The sequence below is a fragment of the Xenopus tropicalis genome, chromosome 5 (assembly GCF_000004195.4).
Source record: "Xenopus tropicalis strain Nigerian chromosome 5, UCB_Xtro_10.0, whole genome shotgun sequence".
In the NCBI taxonomy this organism is placed as follows: Eukaryota; Metazoa; Chordata; class Amphibia; order Anura; family Pipidae; genus Xenopus; species Xenopus tropicalis.
In genome coordinates, this window is record NC_030681.2 from 91,308,320 (window position 1) to 91,329,665 (window position 21,346).

A 21,346-nucleotide genomic window follows, 5' to 3' on the forward strand; every position below is an offset into this window, starting at 1 on the left:
AAAATAAACATGCCTGTGTGTACATCTGCAAGTATGTCACTTCCAAAACTTAGTAGGTGCCTTTACTCTAGAAGAGCAATCTGCCTCTTTGGATTCTCATATTATAACATGAATGCATAGTCTGTGAGCTCTAGGAATATTAAGTGGCTTATCTTAGCTTATCTAATATACTATTATTATCTAGTATTCTATTACTATGCACTGAGAAGATGAATAAACATTCAGGCAGCTGCCTTTAAACTGAGAACTCGTAGTTAAGACTGCTTATTACCTGAAAGGCTAACCACAACATACAGACCCAAGCACCCCCCTAGGTCAATCTTCAAAATACAGGAGAAAGTCTTTTGGGTCACCCATTCTAGAATTTGCTCTTGGTTAAGAAACATCTTTTCAATGCATCAAAAAAGACATTGAAATGTTAAGTATTGCATTAAGAAAGCAAGGAGCAAGGGTTAGACTTGTTCCTCACAAGAAATACAATAAGTAAGATTGTCCCACACATTTTGAGGAACAACGGATGAAAGGATATGTCGGTGGCCTAACATTTGTTAGGTAGGGGGTAGAGTTTACACAGCTCTAATTACTTTCAGTAAGAAAAGGAAATGAACAATAAGATACTAAATTTCAGAAAATACGTCAAAACTGCACACAACAGTGTCCCAAAGTCAGTAATGCTCAGACAGAATCCATTTTGATGTTCACAGTTATGTAGCTTTCAGATATACAATAAGTACTTAGTTGACCCATGTAGGGAAGATAAACAATAGCAACTAAATAAATAACCATACATAAATAATACCTGTATCTTATTAAACAGATATATTGTTACACCTTTAAAGGGGGCACATAGTTTTTATTGATGGCTTGGGATGCAACGCTCAATGCTCAACTGCAAATAGGATATTTTGCTGTGTTCTGTACTTACATTTGCTGTAGAAATTTCTTGTCTATCCCCAAGAAGCTTTACTCTTTTGTCTATTACAGAAAGCACAACAAGTGAATTGGGCTCAGCAACATTGACATTAAGAGAAACCATATCGGCTGGCCTTGCCTGAGTTGTATTCCATGAAATATATACCTGTAATGAAACAATACTTATGCTGTGTTTTTTTTCTTTTATTTGTTTACCAAATAGATTATCTAAACCACCAACCACATAAAATTACAGAAAGTATGAGATGCTAAAGCTTGTTTTCATCACACTTCAATTATAAACTAATTTTAATAAATAAAAGATGTACAGTCAATTTTAAACATTTAACCTTGTTTTCAAAGATGGGCTGCACGGAAACTGCTGTGACATCATTTGTAACTGTGCCATCATTAGCTACATGATAAACAATTAAACACACTTCTGGGGTCCATGTATTTTCAGGATTAAGGGTGATATTCTTGGGGTTACCTTTACCTCCAGCCACAATCTGACCTTTGGATACAACCTACAATGACCAAAGAAAAAGGATAAGGATAGTATCTACCAAAATTGTCACCTGAAGACACTGTAATATCGTTAACTACGGTAGTAAGGCTGCACTCGGTGTCAGTGGAGAGCACTGAGGTGGGGGAACATGTGGAACAGAAATATAGTACACATAGAAACAGAGAGAATACAAAGAAGGATATAAATCAATGCAACTTTTGGTGGTGATGTTGTGAGACCTAATTTTTTTTTGCTCTAAAATAGCAATGATGCTGTATGTTTTGTTCTTTGTACTTAATATTCTTAACTTAACATTCTTTATTTATTTCAAGCATAAATGGGGTACAGAAAAGAGAAAGGGGAACGGTAAGGTAATATATGTGTATCTTATTCCATAGGTGCTACAGAGCGTTATACAAAAATAGATATATATTTATTTTTTACAAAGACATACAAAATGTCAGAGATTGATAGGAAAGCACCATAGTGATTATAAGCACCATTATATAACATCTGCCTCACCTTGTTGCATGTTTAAGTGATGGATTCTTTGTTTTTCGTGGTGGGTGGAATCAATCACTTAAACGTTATAGAGCACAGGTTTGGGCTTAAAAACACTGGCAGGAAATATGTCATGCGCCATGTGCCTTTTTAAATATTGTTTTAAGCCTTATTTTAAAGAGTGCATACCATAAAAGTGTTTTAAGCCTAAAAATAAAAGCCATCAAATTATGCATTTTGCATTTAGATATTATTCAGAAGAAAGGAATGTACCAGGTAACTTATATCCTTTAAAGGGAAACTTCCATCTACAGAAAGAGTATAAGGTATTCCAACCTGTAGAAAAAAGAAAACATTTTTTAGCAGTAATAGAATATTTTATTAGTGCAAATCAGGAATGATTTGATCTGAATATTAACATAAAATGTACCTAAAACCTATGTAAAGTTACATGATAGCCAAGTCATATCTTATATAGGCATGTGATTTATTATCTGGAATTGTAGAGAGCTTAGATTTACCCTGGTAAATGCCACCATGCCTTTAAGGCTACTAAAAACATTAGAACAGCCAAAAGAATTGTTTTTATGTATATAAGTTAACCTCAAATACATAGTAATGTTCTGTTCTTACAAAGTGAAAAATAAATTAGTCAAAACTAGGATTTACACAACCAGGGTAAAAGTAAGCCAGGTCTAGTAGCTGCTGTTTGGTTTCAAAAGTTACCTGACAGGTTCTTATAGGTTACAAGACCTGAAGCCAGCACTGCATACGCTAAAATGTTCCATAACATGATAATATTTACTACTGTATTTGCCCTACTATAATACAGCAGAAAACAAAATATTGAGCATCACCTTAGGTATGCAATAAACTAGCGTATGTGAAGCTAATGACTGTTAAATTACTTTCAAAATACATTACATTATTTATATACAACAGTTTGTAAGATCAAGCTTAGTCATTCATTCTATGTATTGTTCTACATTATTAACTGGGAACGCAAACCATACCTTTAAATCTTGATCTGCTTTCTTTATTTGAATATATGTACCATTTAGTGAGCTAAACAGATCATTTATGAAAAGATTATTTTTAGCATCCAAAAATTCAGCCTGGAAAAGATAATAGGATGGATAAACATTGTTATAAAATATTACATAATATGCCTATAATAAAGATATGACAAGTTGGATATTTCATTTTTTTGGGCAAATCCAAGACTTGGTAAAGACCTGATAAAGGCTTTCTGAGTGGAACCAAAACTACATAAAAAAGGATTGCTAAAGATTAACATACTGTATATACTCGAGTATAAGCCTAGTATAAGTTACCCTCGGCTTATACTCGGGTCGGGTGCCATGGGTCCCTCCAGACTAGCACCCTCTGTACTTTGTGTGCAAATTAGGCCACCCACAACCAGACCCTCCAGTGCCTGTTGTTTTTGTTGACCCTCTTCTCCACTTACAGAGCTAGTTTACTATTTTTCTTTTAAATAAATATTTATAAACATATACCCCACTGATGCCTCAATTAATGTAATTTTATTGGTATTTATTTTGATTATTGAAACTTAGCAGTAGCTGCTGCATTTCCCACCCTAGGCTTATACTCGAGTCAATACGTTTTTCCAGTTTTCTTAGGTAAAATTAGGTACCTAGGCTTATATTCGGATCGGCTTATACTCGAGTATATACGGTATATATAATTATATTCCCAATATGCCAGCATTTAGTCATATGCTTCTTATGAGGTGCACAATTAAAAATATGCATAAAAAATTGTAAATGGATCAACACTCTCTTGAGATTAAAAAAACCCATTATATGTTTATTATTACATGGTGAAATGAAGAAAAGGACTGTATGATAACAGATAAGATCAATGTTAGATTCATGATGTCATTTGGTGTATAAATTCACAAATGGGGAGGGTATTTAGTGTGTTTGTTCTATTGCTGAATTTTAAAATATAAGGATTATTAAGGATATTATAAGTCACAGAGGAGTTCCATGACCATATAAAAGCATGAGGCCGACGGCCGAGTGGTTTTATACAGGTCATGGAACTCATATTTAACAACAGGGGGTACTTTATTTATTATAATATACAAGTTTTTGTGAATAATGTGTCAGAAATTACATCACTAAGCTCTGATTATAACTGATGACATCACTAAGCACCATTTATTAAGATATAATTTACAGTTTGGTCCCATAGGGAAATGACCAAACTGTATAATATATATATATATATCTTAGTTTTATATTCTTAGTTTTTAATTTTTGTTTGTATTTATTTTAATTTTAACATGCACATTCTGTGGTAACTACTCTTCTTTACTTTAATAATTGACCTTCCTACATCACTAGAATGAGAGAAAGTTTCAAATAGTTTCTGTTACCTTAATGTATAAATGCATGATATCAGCCAAGAGTGGAATCTCAATACAAATTATACCATTTTTGGGAACAGTATAGCGTGTAAGTTGTATCATTTCTACATTATCTTCAGACTCATTTTCCGTTGCGTTCAGTTCGACAGAGTTGTCTCTAAAATTAAACCTTCTAGTCTGTGTTACTGTCACTGCAACTTCATTATCTCTTTCTTCAGCAGTCAGCTTCCTGCCATCATACCTCACAATCTGCAACTAAAAACATACCAGAGCTAGGCGGACGTAAAAATTCAGCGTACATTAATACATGACAATGAACCCAACTGACATAACAAAAAGGGGTAGTGGAGCTTTTGGGGTGAAGGACTAGGAAGGGAAAGAAGTGAGGCTAGATTTAAGAGGGAAATAACTGGAGCATGCTTAAAGGAGAACTAACCCTTAAAAACAGGTATGGTTATAAATGCAATGTTTTATATATTGAATTTACTAAGCCTAAAGATTACACATCTCTATAATAGATGGTTCATGTATTCAAAGCTGTGCGCAGGGGGCCACAATCTTGGATTTTGCTAGGAGTGTCAGTGAGAAGCTAAGCTTAGGGGTTGCCCCAAATCACCAAGCAGAAAATTAGGTGTGTCTGTCATAAACTGATGCTACAGGGCTGATGATGCTAATTGCATTGGTTTCACACCTGCCACATAATGAAAACCTGAATTAGTTACTAATCAGTACATTGATATTCTATATATACTGTATATTGTGGTCCCTAAGCTCAGGTAACTGACAGCAGTACAAATCCTGTACTGTGAAACAGCAGAAATGAACTACTGAGGCATATATTCCAAGACACAGACCCTTGCTGGGCTTTGACTGGCACAGAACTTTAAATCATAATGTCCAGCACGTTCTACCCTTCTTAATCTTCAGTTCACCTTTAAACAAGAAGCCCAATGGCCATTTAGACTAGCATGTTATAATACTGAAAACTGTTGGGACTGCACACCATATGCGTACTTGACATGATTGGCGCCATTACAGACATATTGTTGTGCTGGTCACCAACGCGTGTTCCTCCCGCCACCTGGGACATTCTCAAGGCACAAGCCATTCACATTACTGCAGCAGTGTCACTCTGTATGGGGTCATGGGAGCACAATTTAATGGATCTTTTGCTTTCTTGTTTTTTGTGCATCCCACCCATAACTGGAGGGTTTAGAGTGGTACGGGGGGGATACATATTCTCTACTGCTTGGTAGATCTGGCCAGTCTTTTTTTTGTTTTTTAGTTTGTGTTGTTCTTTACTAGAACAGAGAGTCTAAATCTGGTGAACCAACAACCAAGCAATGTTACAGGTAATTGTGTACAGGTATGTGTATTTCTTTATATTTTATATCTAGTAATGTCAGTTGAACATAATCTTGTGGGTTTCTACTCTAAAGCAAATCAATCAATACTGTATATACATATTTTACATAAAACATGCCAGCATACCTCTGCAAATTATAGTGTGTGTTCTGCAATATTTCTTCAAGCACATTTAAATTTACTGCATGAAAACAACATAATAAATAACACTTACACGTATTGTGAAGTTCAGCATTGGTTTCAGGACAGTGGGATGGTCCAAAAACTCAATATTATATTCTTTGTCAATTACAAACACACTTGTGGTCACATTCTGTGTAATGCCTGAGAAAAAAGAATTTTGCATTGTATTATTTATTGTTGTACATTTGGATCATATCCATTAATAAAGAATTTGTTACAATTATTTAAATTGCAAATGGTAAACTATTTTGCAGCTGAATACATTTGCTATTCTAAAGAATAACAGATAATTTACCAGTGGCAAATTTTTTTTTTTTGGAGAAACTGACGCAAAAATTCAGAACAACAAAAATTTACAGAGTAAAGACAAAGTTGCAGTCGCATCTAAAGAGTCATGGTCAAGTGAAATAAGTCACAGTCATGTCACAAAAGTTGCAGTCGCATCAAACAGGTCAAGAACATAAAAAAGTTTTGCACTTTTCAGAATTTTTCAAATTTTCCAACTAAACGAAACGCCACAGGTTCTCTCATCACTAGACATGTTAGGGCCGATTCACTGAAGTGCATTAAAACGTGCACTATTTATAGCATGCGGTAAAATTTTTAGCGCGTCTAATTTTTCACGATTCACTAAAAGCATACTTGCGTTAATTTACGCGCGGTACTGCATGCGTTATTTTAGTCGCGAAGACTATTTTAGTGAAGTCTTTGATGGTACATGCGCTAATCAATGCCCCGCATATAAATAGTCGCCGTGTATAAATAGTCGCCGCATATAAATAGTCGCCGCATATAAATAGTAGCCGCATATAAATAGTCGTGCGAATAAACGCACGACATGTTAGCCATACATGCCAATACTTGCGGAAAATTACTGTACTGAAAATACCCATTTCCCTGCAAACTGGAGGCTGCATCACTCTAGGGCCAACACAGACTTGAATAAATCCTACTGCAAAGTCCATATTGTGTTGCCAAAAGCTCATTAACTGTACTTTTCTATAATTACCGCCTGGCCCAAGTAGGTGTTAATTTTCGCATAGACTAATGCGATATTTAACGCGTCTAAGTGCTTGTGAATCATGCATTAGTGTTATTTCTGCACGCTAATTAACGCATGCGTTAAAATTAACGCATGCGTTTGCACGCAAATTAAAGCATGCGATGTGCGACAACGCACGCGGTAATACTGTAGTGAATCGCGTGTTAATTTTTGCGTCTATTTTAATGCAAAAAAGCATGCAATAAAAATTAACGTGCTTTAGTTAATCAGCCATGTTATGTCTCTTCTAATTAAAAGTGGGGAAAAAAAATCAAATTTGTCACCAGGTGGCGCATGGTCTATGGCATTTTCCATTGTGTTTTGTTGGCAAGTCTTTGTGCTATAGCACCGTCTTGTGCAGGATTTAACACTCAACAAAATGGTGTCTGAGACAAAATGTGAAAACTTGCTGCATCTGTATACATGACTATACGTGTATTTTCTAAACCTGTGAAAAATTGCCACAAAAAACTTTGCAAGTAAAAACTACAAGGTTTTAATAGAAGCCAAAGGGAATTATCTTGAACAACTTTATTTATTTAATTTTACAGTGTAGTAAAAATTTAGATTTTTCAGCCTCAGTGAAAATGAATGGAACAATGTGATTGTCACTTTTTAATTAAAAAAAAGTCTCAAGTTTCGCCCTCCCCTTGTTCAATATAACAATATATAGGTATGGAACTTGTTACCCAGAATGCTCGGGGCCTGTGGTTTAAGCCTGCTAAAAATAATTTAAACATTAAAGAAACCCGAGAGTATTGTCTTAATTTCTTCCCATAATTTCTGGATAATGGGTTTCTGGATAAATGATCCTATACCTGTACCACATATTTAATATTTAAATAATAGTAAACAGCAATCTTTTAGAAAAAAATGTGGGATTAGAAATCAAGTGCACATTTGTTTTTGTTCTTTTAAGGCAGAGAAAATGATTTAGTGTAATATTAAATCGTGCTTTGTTTAATAAACTGACTCATTATTAATATACTGTAAATGGGTTTTCACACTTGATATCAATAAGTAATGTTTCCATTATCATTTGTTATACGTTAATTTGCCTAACTGACCTTTCTCATAATGTCCCTACATTTATAAAAACACTGTTACACCTTCTGCCATATTTATTACATTTTAGGATTTAGACTTATGGTCTTTATCTATAATAGACTTACCTGTTAGTGACTCCTTAACATTAACATCAATGTCCACTGGGCCGGTAACCTTATTAGATCCATAATCTGCATTTTTCATAAGCTCTTTCAACTCTACGTTACTGAAGCTGAACCGCGCACATCCGTTTATCTAAAAGTTAATAAAATGCAGGGAGCTTTAACTAATGATTACACATGAAGATGACAGATGCTTACAACACACTTATACTTAATAGATATGAGAAATTGAAGTAAATTCCAATACTGCTCAGAACAACACTCACACACTTGCCATTAATTTTTTTTTTCTAGATCCCTTTTAAGTGAAGGCAGGAGGCAATTTTGATTATCTGTCAGCATAACGCTGTATCACTATAAAAATGGGATATTTTAACACCTGCTGCTCACCAGGTTTAGTGCTGCTACATGTACATCTGCCTGCTTGGCCCTTGCAGGAACAATTAAGGCAAAGTGTCTCTAAGATGATCTCCTACACACACTCACGGGCCACAGGGTTTCTTAACAGGAAAAACAAATGCACTGAAGAACAGAATTTGTCACAGGAATGATACTGCACTGGAAGGATTTCAAACTACCTTTGGCCTTGGAGTCCCTACAGTTTGGTTCTGTATGTGTCCCTTGGGGAATTACCCCACAGTCTTATCTAATTGGTACTAGCTTCCTTGTCTATCTCACTCTGCATATTCCCTACAGAACTGTTTTGTAAATTGCTATAGTATTTTGTAAAAAAAAAGTAGTTCAAGTACTTTTGTATTAGTGTGCTGACTGTTTAATAACATTTAGGATTGATTATTACACCTATTATGTGCTGAGGACTGAGTTCTGTACCAATTATAACGAAGTAGTTTAAGTAATATAAGAGAGCAAGTCTGTTATTTTAACCCTTTACTTAATGTCCACACCAATATGGAATTCCTTCCCAAAGCATTAAATATAGCTCTGAATAATAATAAAAGGCATTAAGTTTGCCCAGTAGCAGTAACCACATTACATAACCCCTATGTGTTCTAAGTTAATGGCTTCCTTTTAACCCCTTTCCAGCTTGCAATACAAAATGCTGTCTGTTTTGTGTTTCAGTTCAGGTCCTTTCCACCATTTATTGGATGTTAGACTGAACTTGGCACTAGTGATCAGATTGCTTTTGACACTTCAAACTAGAGAGCTGCTGATAAAAACTAAATTAGTTAAAAAAAACCCACAAACAATAAAAAATGAAAATCAATTGCAAATTTTTTTAAAATATCACTCCCTACATGGGAAGGTAAACTATAACAAAATTCTACATCCTACACTAATCAAACTTGGATCTAAGGTTATAAAAGTAAGATGATTGCAAAAAAGTTGCAATCAGCCATTTTTTTTCCACTTTCCCCACTGCTCGGGGTAATGTGCATTTCATATGCTCCATTTCAGAGAGAAGATAGATGTGTACTTCGTCTAGAATCAAGCACTTCCTACTTTAGGCAGAACTGGATTTAAAATGGTAAAGAGCGGCAGAAGGCAGAACCCACATCAGGCCATGTGCTGTAAGGCAGGCAGTAAGGAGAGGGCCAGAATGAGCCCCCTGACACTGTGCAAAGAGCAGTACATCCCTGGACACAAGTGCTCTTTAGATGAACACTAAGGGGGGTGCTCTTGCACTTGTGCCCAGGGGACTAGTAAATGACCCTTATATCTGTTAAATTAATTTTTTAGTTAAAAAGAATAAAAGCACTAGTAAGTAGGCAAGTACTCAAAAAGCTAGGCATTTCAGACTTACCACAAAATCTTTGGTAATATTTGTTTTCTTCTTGTAGATTGAATTATGACTTAACATGACTGAAAGTTTTCCTTTTACAGGCATTCCATATGTGTACCTGTAGGATATACAATTAATTAAATAAAGAGAACAGAATACAAAGGCGTAATATGCTACAAAGGGCCAGATTTAATTTAGTGAGAAAAAGGTTGTGAAAAATCATGTGAAAACTTATGGATGAGATTCAATTTCAGATGCATTTCAAATCAGAAAAAACATATCTCATGACTTATCACATGAGAACTGTATTGAAGTCTAGGGGTAAAATCTGAACCTGAATTGGAAGAAAAGTTTTTTCTCCTTGAATTGAATCTCGTCCATGAGTTTTTATGTGGTAAACCATGAAATAAGTTTTTCTTATGGAACTACCTGTAAATCTGGCCCAAATCTTATTGCAATTCAGCAGAAAACATTGCAAAATCTAAGATGGTAGAAATCCCCAGATACACTGTACCTAGAAATGATTCTAATGTAATCCCATTAATCAAAATAAATGTTTTAGTTGTTTTCAAATTGCAGAAGTGCAGTGTTGTACAGCTATGAATAATAATGTTAAAAAATATGGTTGTAATTTGCAGTACACAACCCACTGTAGGTCATTCAGGTGTTTGACTGTACTGTTATACCTGCAACTTACCCATATCATTAGGGGATATTATGTTGGGGTTCAGCTCTTCAACCTGGAACAGAACATCTAAAAGAGCAACCAACTGGCCATGTGGCCCAGTTTAAATATAGCTTTGTAAACTTTCCTGAAACAGGTTGCAGTCACTGATTCTTAACATTAACATAGGCATTAAAGGAGAACTAAAGCTAAAGTTGGATAAAGTTATCAAATTGTACACTTACTTTGCAGTAACTGTACCTTCAAGATGAGGATTTTTAATTGAATGATATAACGTTGTATTCAGGAGAACTTCAAATCTGGGTAAAACTAGATAAATAATTGAGAAATATAAATAATGCTTGTTATACCAAATATATATCTGTAAAGATAGATAGAATACATAAGATAGATAGATAGATGATAGATAGATGATAGATAGATGATAGATAGATGATAGATAGATGATAGATAGATAGATAGATAGATAGAATACATAAGATAGATAGATGATAGATGATAGATAGATAGATAGATAGATGATATATAGATAGATGATATATAGATAGATAGATACAGGGACGGATTTCTCTTCTGGGCGCCCCGAGGGCGCCCCTGTTGGTGCCCCCCCATGCGCATGCGCAAACGCTCGCCCCCGGTGCGCATGCGCGAAAGCAGCCGCGAATGCGCATGCGCTGTTTAAACTCCCAAACGGAGCAGTGGGGAGAGGTCCCAACTGCTCCGTATGGGAGCCAAACTTAAAAATTTTCTTGTGGCGGGGCGGCATGCCACCCCTAAGCTTCTGCCGCCCTAGGCCCGGGCCTTTGTGGCCTCTCCACAAATCCGGGCCTAGATAGATAGATAGATAGATGATAGATAGATAGATAGATAGATACAGTAGATAAGATACTGTAGATAGATAGATAGATAGATAGATAGATAGATAGATAGATAGATAGATGATAGTTAGATAGATAGATAGATAGATAGATGATAGATAGATAGATAGATAGATAGATGATAGATGATAGATAGATAGATAGATAGATAGATAGATAGATAGATAGATAGATAGATAGATAGATAGATAGATAGATAGATAGATAGATAAATCCAGGCTTCAGGTCAGTGTTTGTTTGAATCCTAGATTTAGTATTTGGATTTAGCTGAATGTTAAAGGACCAGTTCACCTTTAACTAGTATTAACTAGTATGTTACAGAATGTCCTATTCCTAACATTTTTTAACTGGTCTTTATTTTTATCTCTTTCCATCTTTCGAATGGGGCAGCCAAAAAAATAATTGCTCTTTAAGGCTACAATTTTATCATTATTGTTACATTTTATTACTTGTCTTTCTATTTAGGCCCTCCTGTATTCATATTTTGGTCTCTCATTCAAATAACTGCCTGATTACTTGGCCAAAGTGGAACATAGCAACTAGATAGTTGCCAAACTGGAGAGCTGCTGAACAAAAAGCTAAATTTAGAAAAAAAAACAAAATAATTAAGCCCATTTGCAAGTTGTCTCAGAATATCACTGTCCAAGTCATTTTAAAAGTTAAATTTAAGGTGAGCTATGATTTTTAGTCATCAGCCAAACAAAATCCAACCCTTAGGGGCTCATTTACTAACCATCGATTTTTTTATTTGAAACTCACAGAGAAAAAATTTTGCAACTTTTCAGAGATTTACTATGTATCTAAAAGGCTAAAAATCCAAATTAGAAAATTTGCCAGATTAAATTTGCCAAATTCATGTAGAAGTCAATGGCAAAGGTCCCTTAACTTTTCTTGAAGTTCTTTCTTTTGTCTCAAAACTTTAGATATTCAAATTGTCACAGCGACAATTCCAAAACGTTGCATTTTTCATTTTTTACAACTTTTCTTTGCAACTTTTTTTTAAAAAATATAAGACATCCCCGAAAACTAATTTAGTCAAATTTGAAAATAAAAAAAATTGAAAAATTATGGAGTTTTAGTGAGGCATTCAGCCGAATCCATACCTCTGGCCGAACCGAATCCAAATCCTAAAAATCATGTAACTTTTGTCACATAAACACGGAAGTTGAAAATTTTTCCCAGATTTAACCTTTCCAAAACCTAATTAGCATATGATAATTTGGATTCAGTTTGGTATTCGGCCGAATGCTTAACTAAGGGTTTGGGGGTTCGGCTTCTATCTTCTAGCTTCTATCTATTTTAACGACATTTCTTAGCTTGACTCCATAATTGGCGAATTGTCTGCTTATGTGTAACACTGTGTAGAACAATAGAAATACACTTTTGGTTTGCAGTAACTAAATTAAATCACTACTGAAAATAATATAGATCGATGAGTCTGACATTATAAATAATGCTGGGAGATGATGAACCCAACATGCAGATATTACTGGCACACATTGGCTCAACTGTATGCAATATTTTAAACTAAAGGAGAAAGAAAGGTAAAAACTAAGTAAGCTTTATCAGAAAGGTCTATGTTAATACAGCCATAAGCACTCACAGTAATGCTGCTCTGAGTCCTCTATCAAAAGAAACACAGGATTTCTTGTCAGCTTTTTTTGTAGTTCTTAGGGTATCTGACTTCCTCTCTCTGAAAAATCCTTCATTCCTGGGGCCAGAGTCTGTGCAGTTCTCTCCTCTCTCCCCTCTCCTGCTCCCCCCTCCCATATGAATTCATAAAACTTAAGCCCCCCCTCCTTTACGAAAGTGTAATCTGAGCTTTAATGGCTAGACTGCAATCAGAAAGCTATGAAGACCAAGCTAACATGGCAGCTGCTATCTTAAACAAACAGAGGGAGCTTCTAGGACTCTTTACTTAGGTATGATAAAGCTTTCTGCAGAATAAATATAGTGTTCTAGGTGGCACTAATGTGGCGAATCTATTGGCAGTAAAATGGCAAAATGACTTTCCTTCTCCTTTAAATTAAATGTTTAAATAATTAAATTAAATTCATTAAAGTAATACATTTAAAGGACTGAATGATTTACAGCTCTGTATGTAAAAAGGAAAGCATTTACTCACAACTGACTCAAAATAGAAAAAATATAGCTGCTTACCTTGTTCCATAACTGTAAATGTTTGATAATGAAGCTGTTGCTGTTAAACATACATTCAAAATATTATTTACTTTGCAAGAATATATGTGCTAAATAACCCCCTTTTCATTCAGTATAAATAAGTGCATGCAGAGACTATATTATACACTCATTACAGTCTTCCACTTCCCTCAGTTTATCATGGTCATCATTTACATTATGCCAACAAGTTACACATTGCTTTAAAGGAGTTGCTCACCTTTAAGTTAACCTTTAATGGGTTATGTAATAAAAGGCACTAAGATTGGAGATAAATATCTCCGGTGATGTTGCCCAAATCAACCAATCAGCAATAAGATTTGAACAGTCACCTACAAGTTAAATATCAAAGCAAAGACCTAATTGGTTGCTACAGGCAACATCTCCGGTGATATTTATCTCCATTCTTAGTAAACACAGCCCAATGTTTGCCCAGGTGCAGTTACCTATAGCACCCAATCAGCAGGTAGCATTTACTGGTCACCTGTTTAAAAGCAAACATCTTATTGGTTGCTGTGGGTTACTGCTCCTGGGCAAACTTAGTGCTTTTTATTACATATAGGGGTTAGTATGTTATAGAATGGCCTATTCCTAAAAATACCAAATGGAGACCTGCTAAACAAAAATTTAAATAACTGAAAAACCCTAAGGGGCAGATTTATTAAGACACGTTCATTCGAACGCTCCGAGCGTATTTTCGCAGAATTTTTCGTGTCTTGCGCGACTTTTTCAACACCCGCACAACTTTTTTGTACGCTTGCACAACTTTTTTGTATGCTTGCGCAAAAAAATTGGATCGGTTTCGATATGAAAATTTCGGATCGCCAATACGATATTATTACGATTTTTTCGTAAACATTTTCGTGATATTTGAGATCTTCAGAAATTTTCATATCCAATCCCAATTTGTCCCATTCGAACTTGCGTTTTCATGAATGTGCCCCTAAGTCTTAATATAAATCTGTTCAGAATTAACACTCAGGGATGGTACTGGCTATTTACGCAACATACCAAGTGGTTCTGACACTGAGAAAAAATCCAAACAGCACTCACATATTCTGCAACATGCAATAGTTATGATGCTTTATTAGGATCTTAGCAGATGTTTCGAAGGCAACCCCCTTCCTCAAGTGCTCTTACAAAATGTGTTAAGGTATTACAATGGTAGAAAATTTACAATACCCCCATTTGACCACCAAGTGAACAAAGTATGTTCCATAGGACAAAGTGCACATTCAACATAACCAAAAAATATACATGTTGCTATATTTCAAAACATGTCAAAATGCATTCAGTAGTCCTTTCTTAATTAAAATATGGGAGGGTCTTGAAGATATGGGAGGGTCTTTTGTATATTGTCTACATTTGAAATACCTGTACCTAATCACATTTTGTAAGAGCACATAAAGAAGGGGGTTGTGTCTGAAACGTGCTGAAATCTTAATAAAGTACCAAAAGTATTGCATTAAAAAGTGTTCAATAATTAAGTACCGATTCATCAAAGTAAATTCACATGCATTACTACTCATATCACATGTGCAAAAATCCTGATTATCGCAAAACATTATTTCAATCACATTGAGGTAATTATCGAATAGAAATAATATTAACATAAGCATAAAATGTGGCGATAATTACTGTGAAACTTAACGCCTCCCAGGAGTAGGTGTTACTAAACAAAATTGCAGCTGGTGATTGTCTGTGGTGACAAGATGGAGTTTGCAGTGGGATTTTTTATGTATGTGATTGCCCTAGAGTGATGCATCCTCCAGTTTTCAGGGAAATGGTCATTTTCAGAACGGTAGTTTCAGAAAGTAATCGTTACGTGCGTAATAGTGTGCGCTAATATTGCGTGCTACGAAATAACGCATAAATATATTGCATGGTTTAAAATAATGCTTACAAATATGTAATTGCCAGATAAATAACAACAATAACATTGCTTCTTAATTCAGACAAGTGTCCTTGTAGTGAATCGATTGTTAATTCTCAAAATATAAGAAGTGATAATATTTTTAATGCATGCTATAAACATCACTCGTTTTTTCGGCCTTTAGTGAATCAGCCGCATAGACTTGTATATGGTTCTGGGTTACAACAATGATCCTATCTGTGATTCTGTTGTCAAGGAGGTTATTTCTATATCTACTGTATTTTCAACAATTAAAATTAAGCATTTTCAAACCAACAGTACCACAAGCCAGGGCCACAAATCACAAATAGGTTAACATGGCCCATTATAATGAAGAGCTTCACTTAACTGGTAATTACCTTCATCAAGACCATCAAATAACTACATTACAACTATTGATTTTCCATATTCGAACTTTTCTGTCACCAATATCCCACTAGTCGGCCCATAAATAGGCAGTTAGCATGAAACCATTTATTCAGGCATTTGGCCTGAACGATTGGCTCTGAAGAAAAGCAAGAGAAAGTTACAACATGGCTAACTTTGCATCTACAGGTATCCAAGGACATTGGCAAAAAAAATCATTTCAGACACACAAGCTGAATAGTATGACATCCCAAAAACTAGCTGGCCATTAAGATTTAACTGTTGCATAACCACATCTGTGCAAATGTAGCCAGCTTTAAATTATTTCCTTTTTGCTTATCCCATTGTAGCTTGAATACTGCTGTTAAATCTTGTTTTCAGCAGGAGCAGGCTGAGACATACTGGCATCAGCTCACTTTTATGTTTGCACCCAAAGGCCCTGTGTCAGCCTGGGTGCAGACACATGTATCCAATATCAGTGTGAAAATGCATACTAAAAAAAATACATACCTATAAAAGCCACATTTAGAGAATTGCGTTTAAAAATTAGGAATGGTAACAAAGGGTGAAATCTTTGTTTTGCAGGTTCATACACAAGCTCTTGTGTGTTATACTCACATGCAACTTCACTTTTATAGTCCAGTCACCTAGGGGAGGGTTATCGCTGAGGTATAAGCTTTGGGATACAACACCTAATTCCATTTCCTCTTCAAGCCATTGTTCAATCAAATTTCCCTGGGGATCCTTACAAAATAAAACAAACATTTTCATGCTTAGTGAGCACATTCTAAGTAATTCTATTCCAACCTGACCTAGGCTAGCATTCTTTAGGGTTTATTTATTTATCTATGGTTTCATTTATTGTGCTTGCAAAATCAGTTTTTATTAAATATTAAATCAATTACACAAAATTAAAATTAATTGTTTTTTGAACTTACCAAAATGTATATATCGACTGTAGATTTGTAAGGCTTCATGTGAAAGGAGAAGGCTAGTATTCGTATCTTGACTTCTTGGCCAGGCTTATAAAAAACACTGTTAGTTTCAATGAAGACAGAGAAACCTTTGGACTTGAACTCTAAGGATGTCTTGTTGAAAAATATCAGGTTTTCCTCAGAATATCCTTTCACGTTTAGTTCATATTTTCCATTGACACTATTTAATGGAAGCTGGTAAAAAAAATTGTATAGATTGAAATTACTCAGTGATTTCATTAAACTACTGTTTGGACATACACATAAATGCCAAGATGACCTTCAGATTATTCTACATTGAATATACTATATCATTAACAGCCTTTTGCCTTTTATTATCTATGTAATCCTAATACTGGAAACAGTAAGATACTGCAAGGGGCATTGATTTAATGAAATGACCATAGCAAGTGATAGAACAAACAGAGATGGAATTCCACTTCCACAGTTACTGGTAATAAACAGGAATTGTGTTTCATTTATAGATATTGTGCCAGTGACATTACTATCTACTAGTATCTGCTAGAGTAGAGACATAACTAGAGAATAATGCACCAAAACATAACATCATTTTAAAACCATTACTAACTAAAAAAAAACAAAGAGCATTGCAGTACTACATAGGGAAGAAGGGTGCGGCAAAGGATACCCAAGTGAATAGATTCAAATTCACATTTTAAACCTAGTGGTAACACTGGTCTAAGCTTTGTCTCATATAAATATAAATATTAGGCATTAATTTCATTGTTTATAACTAAGGCATAGTAAATGAATGACATGAGTCCCAGAATGATAAAGCACTAGCAAAACATTTTTTTGTTTCTTGTTACTTTCCTAAGAATTAAAGGTGCATGCAAACAAAATGATTTCTGTATTGTTAATATCTCTCAAGTCACGAAGATAGGTTTGTTGACATTATAATTGTGACTTACTTGTGGAAGTACCAATGTTCCAAAGCCTCCTATAATAACAGAACAGCGTTTTAATCAAATTATAAATTTATAGAATATTTGTTATTCAACTCAAATTTGGGGTATACATACATAACATTTATATTCTTTCACTATAAGACTACACAGTTCCCATTTATTACATACTAATGTATTGGCCCATATTTAAAAATAATATTTCTTAGATCTCAGTACTATGAAAAAATATGTATACCAGTTTATTAAGTCCCTTATAGACTGGCACTGGGTTAAAATAAATGTATTAAAACAAATTAATGAATGGATTGTATATCCTGGTTCAGATCTGTTGCTGAACTCTAGCACCCAATAGAAGAGAACTGGATTCAACTACTCAAAACAATTGTATCAATCTTGGCAAAGATTGGTCTGAGAATTAACTTAATGAATCATTGGGCATCCAATGATGGGCATTGCCTATCATTAATCAGGCAACTAATATGTATGATCTTTCCAAAGACATGTTTGGAGATATACTTCAATTACTACTGCAAGAAAAAAAATAAAAGAGCACCTAGCATCATGGGCATGATTGGTTTCCAAAACACAAAGTGTTAAAATGTTATTACCTCTTTTGAAGAAGCTTTCTCCCTCAAGCAATGTGTGTTCATCTTTTTGGAGTTGAGCCACTACTTTTACTAAGGGAGGGCTCTCTTGTAGCATTTCAATGCCTAGTGTCAGGTTTACACCTGGCCGTATATCCATGGGAGAAGTAATCAAGAAGATGGGTCTGTGGAATCAAGACAGATAATACCAATTACTAAATAATACTATTGAATGTTTCTTACAAAATATAATACAATTGAACATGTCTTTTATAATATACAGTATATCAATTAAAGGTTTGTCTGTCTTCCTGACACAGACATAAAGCCAATACTAACATGTCATCCTTTAAGCAAGTTATGGAATAATAGTTGTTATTATTCATATAGTGCCAACATACTCCAGAGCACTTTAGAGAGATTATCCATTGTTCATTTCAGTCCCTGCCCCAGTTAAGCTAACAGTCTAGGGTTTCTATCACATTTACACACACCAGAGCCAATTGTAACAGTAACCAATTCACCTGCCTGCATGTTTTTGGAGTATGTATGATTTTCCAATGAGAACATGCCAACCTATTTTGTCATAAACATTTTATGGAGAATAATCCAAATTCTTTTTTTAAATATGTAAATAGTTAAAAAAAATGAAGCAACAAGTGGTGGGACCCTTATTATCAGAGGGAGGTCAGTTGGTTGACGAGAGTAGGGAAAAAGCAGAGATTCTGAACTATTATTTTTCATCTGTATACACAACTAAGGAACCGGCTAATGAAGGCTTTCTTTTTAATAGACCCAATTGTAATATAACTATTGCTAAATGGGTCACTCAGGAGGAAATTCAAAATATAGAGATGTAATATATAGATGTAAACAAATACCAGATGGTAATTATCCCAAGGTACTAAAGGAGCTACACTCTGTGATTGCCAAACCTCTTTGCTTAATTTTTCAGGATTCATTGAGATCTAACATGGTGCCAAGAGACTGGCAAATTGGTCATTTTGCGCCGTTGCTAATATGGAAGTAGTTTTAGGAGAAGTAGAAAAGCTTTTGGAAGGGATAAAATACTTAAATATATTGACATAAGGGATAAGATACTTAAATACATTGAAATCACAATACTGTGATAGTACACACATAGATTGATGTGTAATAGATCTTGCCAAACTAATTTAATTAAAAGAATTATTTCTATTTTTGCTGACGATACTAAATTGGGCAAAACTATAAGTTCCATGCAGGATGCTGCTGCTTTGCAGCGCAATTTGATTAAATTGGAAAACTGGGCAGCAAACTGGAAAATGAGGTTCAGTGTTGATAAGTGCAAAGTTATGCATTTTGGTAGAAATAATATAAATGGCGCTGGGGATTTTGTAGATAACAAATTGTCTAATTCCAGGCAGTGTCATTCCATGGCTACTAAAGCAAATAGAGAGATAGCGGGGGATCTTTTTTCCCCATAAAGAGGATCAATTCACCAGGCCAAACCTTCAGCTTAGAGGAACAAAACTTTCATTTGAAGCAATATATGGAGTACTGTAAGGACAGTACTGGGTGCTGTTCTGATGGCAGATTCTATTAACACCTTTAAAGTGGACCTGTCACCCAGACAGAAAAGGCTGTTCTTTTCAAATTGAACATGAAACCCAAATTCATTTTTATATTAACACATCCAAACCCATTATAAAGGCATTTAAAATTCCCAGCTGTCAATCATATATTGCATGCCCCGCCTCTATGCCTTAGGTTAGCTTTCCATTCAGAACTCACATTCCCCCTCCCTCCTCACCATCTAATTATGAAGCCAGTGCATGCGCATCAGGTCCCCCATTCTGTCACATTCACAAGATTTTGGGGTGGTGCAAAGCTTGCCTTCAGTGTCCACAAAATGGCAGCTGCCTGCTTGATGTGAATTTGGAATTATCTCTTACGGAGACTGGTCCCCTGATGATTTCTTGAATAAAAAAATTTGCAGGAAGGAAAAAGTCATGATCGTGTCAAATAAGTTGTTGTCGCGTCAAAAAAAGTCACCCACTTAAAAGAAGGTGCCCAAATGGAATGGACCTTAATTGGTGCCAAAAACACACAACTCACCAAAATTAACATTGACATCAGCTTTAAAGTACTTTAGTAATCAGATGCAATATTCATTCAACAAAATAGGTAAAGCACCTTCATTTATGATGGTGGATTAAGAGCCATGTATACAGCCTTCTATTGTACAGTGCTGCTCAATGTTACAGATTTATACATTTGCATCAGTAATAATGCTAATAATAATAGTAGCATGAAACTAAAGTACAAGCAGTGCCACAAGGTACTTAGGTGTTTGGAGCTGGAGATGTTTCACTTTTGTTGTGTTGATATGTGACTTTTAGAATCCCTGTGTGTCTAAGACATTTTAGGAACTTGCATTGGATGGATGCCCATTTAAAGGATGGAGGTAAAACACAAGGAAGGCCTATCAGTAAGGTTAACCTTGTGTAGGCTTTGTAATGGCCCCTATGGCTTTAAATCCCTACAGGTTCAGGTCCCTTAGTTGCTGGGCAGAAGGGAATGTATCTAAGTAAGTTCATCTACATATGTGTGCTATTGGCTAGCAGGGAGGGTGACCATTTCCTGCCTCACTTTGGTATAGAGCTGGGAAAGGAGTGGCATCTTCCTCTTTGCTTCCACCTGAGGAACAAGGTGAATGGCTGCTGTGAGCCCGGGGAACGGGCTTAGTTAAAGTCAAGGAACAGGGCCCCGTGAATGAGGCATTAGATAGTGGCAGTGAGGCATTAGATAGTGTAGCTCCGTTTATGTTACACTCTAGAAGTGTAAGGCAGTTGGGGTTGAGCTAGAAAGAGCAGTTCTGAGCTCCTATATAGGACTGGTAGTTTTGGAGGTATCGCTCCCCGGCCATACTGCCTGTAGTGTAGAGATCCAAGTGACTAGGGAATCAGGATAGAGAATTTCCTAAGGGGATCCACTACGGGGTGGGGCAAAGGTGAAGTGATATTCCTGCCAAGTCTGTCCGCA

At 35.4% G+C, this 21,346-nt stretch overlaps 1 protein-coding gene across 1 annotated transcript in view; it reads right to left on the reverse strand.

The window, feature by feature from the left end:
- cd109 (CD109 molecule) overlaps positions 1 to 21,346 on the reverse strand; it is a 67,071-nt gene that overhangs the window by 43,115 nt on the left and 2,610 nt on the right. Inside the window, exons 2-15 of the mRNA XM_031902588.1 lie at positions 18,347 to 18,507; positions 17,742 to 17,770; positions 16,774 to 17,004; positions 16,454 to 16,579; positions 13,540 to 13,579; positions 10,726 to 10,810; positions 9,838 to 9,934; positions 8,079 to 8,208; positions 5,896 to 6,005; positions 4,326 to 4,571; positions 2,935 to 3,036; positions 2,195 to 2,257; positions 1,263 to 1,439; positions 926 to 1,078 (exon numbers count right to left, since the gene is read on the reverse strand). Of these exons, the coding sequence (XP_031758448.1) occupies positions 926 to 1,078; positions 1,263 to 1,439; positions 2,195 to 2,257; positions 2,935 to 3,036; positions 4,326 to 4,571; positions 5,896 to 6,005; positions 8,079 to 8,208; positions 9,838 to 9,934; positions 10,726 to 10,810; positions 13,540 to 13,579; positions 16,454 to 16,579; positions 16,774 to 17,004; positions 17,742 to 17,770; positions 18,347 to 18,507 (1,750 nt within the window). The remainder of the gene's footprint in view (positions 1 to 925; positions 1,079 to 1,262; positions 1,440 to 2,194; positions 2,258 to 2,934; positions 3,037 to 4,325; positions 4,572 to 5,895; positions 6,006 to 8,078; positions 8,209 to 9,837; positions 9,935 to 10,725; positions 10,811 to 13,539; positions 13,580 to 16,453; positions 16,580 to 16,773; positions 17,005 to 17,741; positions 17,771 to 18,346; positions 18,508 to 21,346) is intronic.